Source organism: Austrofundulus limnaeus, unplaced genomic scaffold, assembly GCF_001266775.1.
Source record: "Austrofundulus limnaeus strain Quisiro unplaced genomic scaffold, Austrofundulus_limnaeus-1.0 Scaffold838, whole genome shotgun sequence".
NCBI classification, from domain to species: domain Eukaryota; kingdom Metazoa; phylum Chordata; class Actinopteri; order Cyprinodontiformes; family Rivulidae; genus Austrofundulus; species Austrofundulus limnaeus.
The window spans coordinates 61025-67206 of NW_013953240.1; the positions used below are offsets into that span (position 1 = coordinate 61025).

At 40.2% G+C, this 6182-nt stretch overlaps 1 protein-coding gene across 1 annotated transcript in view; it reads left to right on the plus strand.

Moving 5' to 3' along the window:
• The window catches only part of LOC106532848 (A disintegrin and metalloproteinase with thrombospondin motifs 20), a gene marked incomplete at its 5' end in the record, with an annotated part of 105469 nt that overhangs the window by 53397 nt on the left and 45890 nt on the right, over positions 1 to 6182 (plus strand). Inside the window, 6 exon segments of the mRNA XM_014029003.1 lie at positions 1260 to 1355; positions 3611 to 3777; positions 3878 to 4007; positions 5384 to 5510; positions 5591 to 5801; positions 5972 to 6136. Coding sequence (XP_013884457.1) covers positions 1260 to 1355; positions 3611 to 3777; positions 3878 to 4007; positions 5384 to 5510; positions 5591 to 5801; positions 5972 to 6136 — 896 coding nt within the window.

Genomic DNA, 6182 nt, shown 5'->3' on the forward strand with positions numbered 1-6182 from the left:
TATATATATACAACACATAGGGAATAAGGACATCCTGGTGTTTTTGCATTTCAAATACTACTTAAATGTAGCAGTACTCCATACATACTGTGGGTGCTGAGTATTCACTCATTTTCTGTAAATAAAGACCAACAACATACATTGAAACACACAACCGAATCTGAGACGGACTGCATAATAGTGGCGGTTTGTGTTGAGAAAATGTAACAAACAAAATATGTTTCTACTATATCAACGTTCAACAATTGTGACTTAATATTACCTACAACATATTGTTGTACAAAACTGCTGTTTTTAGAGTTATCGTCTGCCAAGACGTGATAGCTGTGCAGCGTGATAACCGTTGAAATGCAACTCACACTTTGTGATTCACAACATATTTTGTAGCCTTGTTTCATGCTCAGACTAAACAACACATGTTTTAAGTATAGCATCAGTTCTTTTTTTTTTCTAAAAGCTTACATGCCCTGCTGTTCAGACAGAGATGAGCCACTTTGTAGAAATGTTTTTTTTTATTACAAGCTTTTTGTAAGAGGCTTAAAAATGACCACAATGAGCTGCGGATGATAGCATTATCCAGCTTTGTTGACTATTTTTTTATGACAGCTTCCTAGGGTACTAGATGAAAAATTTAATTGAAAACTTTAACCACCCCTACGAACATTGCTGACTCAAAGAACCTAAAAACAGACATTTTTTATGCTTAATAGTGAGTTATTTTCTCACAATGTGACTTTTAGTTCTCCTTTTTTGTTTTTTATGAATCTCTTTTTTTTTTACCAATTTGGTTTATGCTAGCCCCTTTCATGTCCTCAAGCCTACATTTTTGTTGTCACAACCTGGCTTTTTAGCTCCCCCCACACTCGGTTATTTTTTATGTTCGTTTATCATGGAACAACAGCACCGGTGCCGTAATTACAGGCCAAAAGGAAGGTCCTGGAATAATTACATATCCTTTCACGGTCAGGCCTCTGAGACCGAAACAAGGCCTCCTGCAGGTTATTTGAGACGACTTGAGCTTTTTCATACTTCTTTCTGAGAGTGACATTTAATTCCCAAGTGGACGGAGCCAGACTTTCCTGTCTGGACTTTGGTGGAGCATAGTGAAGCTATTATGAAAATGATGGCTGGATTCATTCATTGCTCTTGTTGCAGCTACTTTATTCTTTTTTAAAAAAAAAAAAAAAAACCCAATATGTGTTGAGTCTCATACATTCTTGTTCTGGTTTTGCCTTTGTGTTTTTTTGTTTCCTCTCTAGGTTACAACGTAGTAGTGCGGATCCCAGCTGGAGCCACCAACATTGATATCAAACAGGTCAGCTACTCTGGAAAACCAGAAGATGACAACTACCTCGGTTAGTGTGAACATGTCAGAAATTTGTCCTCAAATAACGTGCATTTACATGTGGTCCCTTCCGTTCTTACTCACAATGGCGGATGGCGTTGTTCTTGTATATGACCATGATAGACTTGGTGACCCAGATTGGCATGATTACAAGAGGGTTTGGAGTGATGGGGAAAACTGGTTTAAAACTGCTTTCAATAATGATAAAAAAATATGTTGTTTACATCAAGTTTACAGTACATGAAGGAAATGTGGGGGGGCCATCTGGGTTGGTTGGGAAAGCAAATGGAGTGTCAGCCACTGAGAAAGATAAATGAGGCAGCAATAAGTGCTAATTAGACGCAGGTGGAACCCAGGCTGTATGAAAGCAGATATAGGGGTTTAGAGTTAGGTGGGCCCGAGTTCTCTGTGTGTATGTGTTTGTGCTTGTGTTAAAGTGAAAGGTGTATGGAAACAAAGAAAGGGAAGAAAAAAAATCTGCCTGGAGGGGGTGATAGTTCAAGTCAGGTTTGAAATGTTCAAAAAAAAAAAAAGAGAAAATTCTGAGAACACATCTGGCAGATCCTTGTCTGCACACTGCTATTAGGGGGTTCAGCATTTGCAACACCCTGACAATTTAGTCATTTGGGGTAGAACATTACATAGTAAGTTCTGTTATTTTTTTAGATAAACAAGCACACTATAACGTAAAAAAAAGAGCTTATGCCTTTGGAGTGACTCTATGAGTTTGAAGCTCTCTGCTTTTAGATTCTGTGGGCGATTTAAGAAACAAAAGATGCAGAGGGCACACCTGCACAAACTTGTCATTCCTGTAAAAGAAGTGAGGATTAATCAATTTGAAGAGTAAATAGGAAAAATAAATAGCTGAGAAAGCAGTCTGCACACTTCCTGCAGAGCTGGGATTGGCATCTCAGATATAAAAAAATGTTTTGACAAATGCTGAGTAAGCAGTGAATCAGTAAATAAACATAGCCGCTTCTTACTTTAGCCTCTCTCTTGTGAGTTCATGTGCACCATTGTTGGAGTTTTTTTTTCTGACTTATAAATGCTAATCCTCACCAAGACTACTTTTCTTACTGAGATTACACAAATTTTTGGAAAATGAACATTAACCGGAGACAAATTATGCTTTTAAATCCTTCTTTTTCACATTTAAATCCTTCAGTTGGGGTCTATATAAAGTGGAACTGCAATGCTTTGGTCTGCATTCCTCCTTATTGTAACTCCACAAGCCCCTTTTTCACCCCGTTTCTGAGTTGTGTCTAAGATCAACTCATTTTGAGGCTGTCTCTTTAAATCCAAAGGAGGCACTTCACACCACACCTCTCAGCTTCCAGAGCGACCCGTTGTAGTTTGATAGCAGAGAAACAACTATATAGCAGCACAGAAACTTCTTTTATTTTTACGAAATAATGAGAAGATGTCAACGACAGAAGACTTGTCCATCCAGTCATACATGTTGGAACCAGAGTCTGACCTAGAGGGAAAGAAGGATGAAGATGACAACATTGTAGTTGAGTCCAGACCTTATTTGGAAGTTTAATCACAAATACTGTGACATAATAGTTCAAAACACTTAATATATAATAAAGAAAAATATGACACAAACAGGATGTACAGATATCTAGGCAGCACCGGGCGAAACTAAATTCAACCTTTCTGCACTCCTACAGACTCCACATACACAACAAAAAGCCTTTACCAGCTAAAAATGTGGATTTTGCATGACATGTCCCCTTTAAACTTCTGATCTGCGTCAGCCTGAAGAAACATTACAGTTGATCATAAAACATTCTTGTATGTGTTCAAAATGTCAGTCATAACAACTAGAGATCACTGTCGGCTGTAACTGCCAGCTGGCATCAAACACTACACAGACTGAAGTGTAAGCAAAGTTTTATCAAGAGACAAAATCATATACATTCTTTTTGTTTAAACTCACAATTGCAACTAACTGCAACTCTGATCACAGAGGAGGAGGCAGTTGGTGTTCCTTAAGTTTTTTTTTTTGTTTTATGGATATAATTTGCTTGTCTTTGCAATCAGTGGAGAGCAAGTGTTTGCATTGCAGTGCCAGTATCAGAGAAGAGTTTTAACTCCACGTAACTTCAGTTTTGTTCCATAATTATTCTGTATTTACCCTGTAGTAAATACAAAACAATATGGTTTTGCAAAACAATATGCTTACTGTATGGCTACATTTCAACTGAAACTTGTCAATAATGTCACATTTAGATGTTCTCATCAGTCTGTTTCTTATTTCAGCACTATCTGACAGCCAGTCTAACTTCCTCCTGAATGGCAACTTTGTGGTGGCCATGTTCAAAAGGGAAATCACCTTTAAGGGAGCTGTCATTGAGTACAGTGGCTCAGACACAAAAGTAGAGCGTATCAACTGCACCGACCGTATCGATGGAGAGCTCATTCTGCAGGTGCTGACATTTTGATTTTTATATAGTCACTTTGTGACATGTGTTTAATCCCTCAGTCTGACGAGATAATGTTTCTCTGTGGCTATGGTTGTTGCTGCAGGTTCTGTGTGTGGGAAACCTTTACAACCCAGATGTGCGTTACTCCTTTAACATACCCATTGAGGAGAACAGGGAGCGGTTTGTGTGGGATCCCTCAGGCTCCTGGCTTGAGTGCAATCGTATCTGTCAGGGTAAGGTTTTGGCCAACCTTCCAAAGCTTTTCACACAATGAGTGATGAGTATTGGCTCATTGATATCTCATAAATGCCAATAATTGTCCATGTGGATAAATTTTATTTGAACAACGGTCCGACAGGCAAATCTTTCAGAGCATCTCAGTGCATTCACATCATACAGGTTTTAAAACACATGAATCTTGCATCTTTTAAAAACAAATTTCAAACATATCTTAACCTTTTTTTCAGACTCCACTTCATCAAACTATTCAATCATTTTCATCCTAGTCTGGCCCTTAACTGATGCCTGACTCACACGGCAAAATGTTAAAATTGTCTGTTGATTCTCAAAACCGGTGAGACCCCACACGACGATATAAAACCATAAATATAACAGATTTGGGTCCACAGTGTTTGGTTTACAGTCACATGGCAAAAGACAACACAAATTTTACACAGGAGCATTCAGTTTATTTATTTATTTCCATTATTTAACCAGGCAAGTCCCGTTGAGATCTCAGGCAACCTATTGTACATGTTTTTAGGGGTGGGGAAAACGGGAGTATCCGGAGAAAACCCACGCAAGCACGAGGAGAACATGCAAACCCCGCACAGAAAGACCCCAAGTCCGAACCGGGGATCGAACCCATGACCTTCATGCTGTGAGGCATCGGTGCTAACCACTGAGCCGTTGTGCCGCCATTTGGGGAAATATTGCAGAATCTCTCGAGAACAAACTTGAATTAAGAGTAAAAAAACATGGCAAACAAGGAAGAAGCAATGGTGATAGTTTGTGAGCTAGTTTGTGACATCGACATTTATTAGATTGTGTTGTGAGCCATGGCATTTGTTTTGTCTTCTGTATTTTGGATTAACCTCGGCGTTTCAGTCACCTCACTTTCTGATTGGCTACACGTCACATTCAACAGACTGTGAGTGTTTTTGTCCTCGGGGGAACACCACACACTGGGATATTGGGTCAAGACAATCTAACATGTTGAATATCTCTGAGTTGAGATTGGAGTGTTCCCAACATCCTTCCAGGCCAACTAGATGACACTTAACACACCACACACAACAGGACTGTCTCATAAGATTATCTTTAAAGCCATTACAATAATCAGGGAGTCTGTAAGATACTCAGAAGGGTAAAATCAGGTCAAAAATTTGCACAATTATCTTGTTGTGTGAACCAGGCTTAAGGGCCTCAAACTTCTGTTTAGAAACCAGGTAGAGTGCAAAGTGGGCTCCTGCAAGGTGACTTTTTTGCATTGAATTTTGGGACTGTATTTCAGAAAATTTGTCAGACTTGAGGAAATGTAATATTGGAACAAGTGACAGGAAGACCAGACATAATCTAAGGTCAGCCTTCCTTTTCATCTTGTGTCTAGGGGAGCGAAGACGCAAGGCAGTATGTGTTCGTGAGAGTGACCACCTTGAAGTATCGGACCAACGATGTGAACATTTACCTCGTCCCGTTGCTGTTACTGAGCCCTGCAACGCTGACTGTGAAGTCAGGTGGGAATTGTTGTGCAAAGATGTACAATTATGCCAACAAAACAAACGCTTGCACACTTTCAAACTATCTTCTCTAACAGGTGGCACGTTGCTGGAAAAAGTGAATGTTCGGCTAAGTGTGGCCCCGGCTACCATAGCCTGGATGTTCAGTGTATGAAGTACAGCCTGATAAAGAGACAGAGTGAGCGGATGGAGACCAGTGCCTGCTCAGACATCGCCAAACCTCAAACCAGAGAACCATGCCATGGAGATTGTCTGCTCAAGAGCTGGCAGTACGGTGCCTGGTCACAGGTACTTCCAGCAGAAATACACAAAGGAAACCAGACAGAATTCCTTTGTGCTTACTGTACAAACACCTGAAGATAATTATTTTTGATTATTTGGAAAATACAAAACTCGTGAGTAATTGCATTAATTGAGTGTTTCCGAATGCATGAGGATATTGTGTATGTTTTGGACAGTGCTCTAAGTCGTGTGGGCGTGGGAGTCGGAGCAGAGAGTCTTACTGCATGAACAATCTGGGCCGGCGCCTGGTGGACAGAGACTGCAGTGAGTACCAGAGGGTGGTAACTGAGACCTGCAACGAGCAACCCTGTCCAAAGTGGAGCGTTAGTGAGTGGAGCGAGGTGGGCCCTTACATACACACACACACACACACACACACACACACAC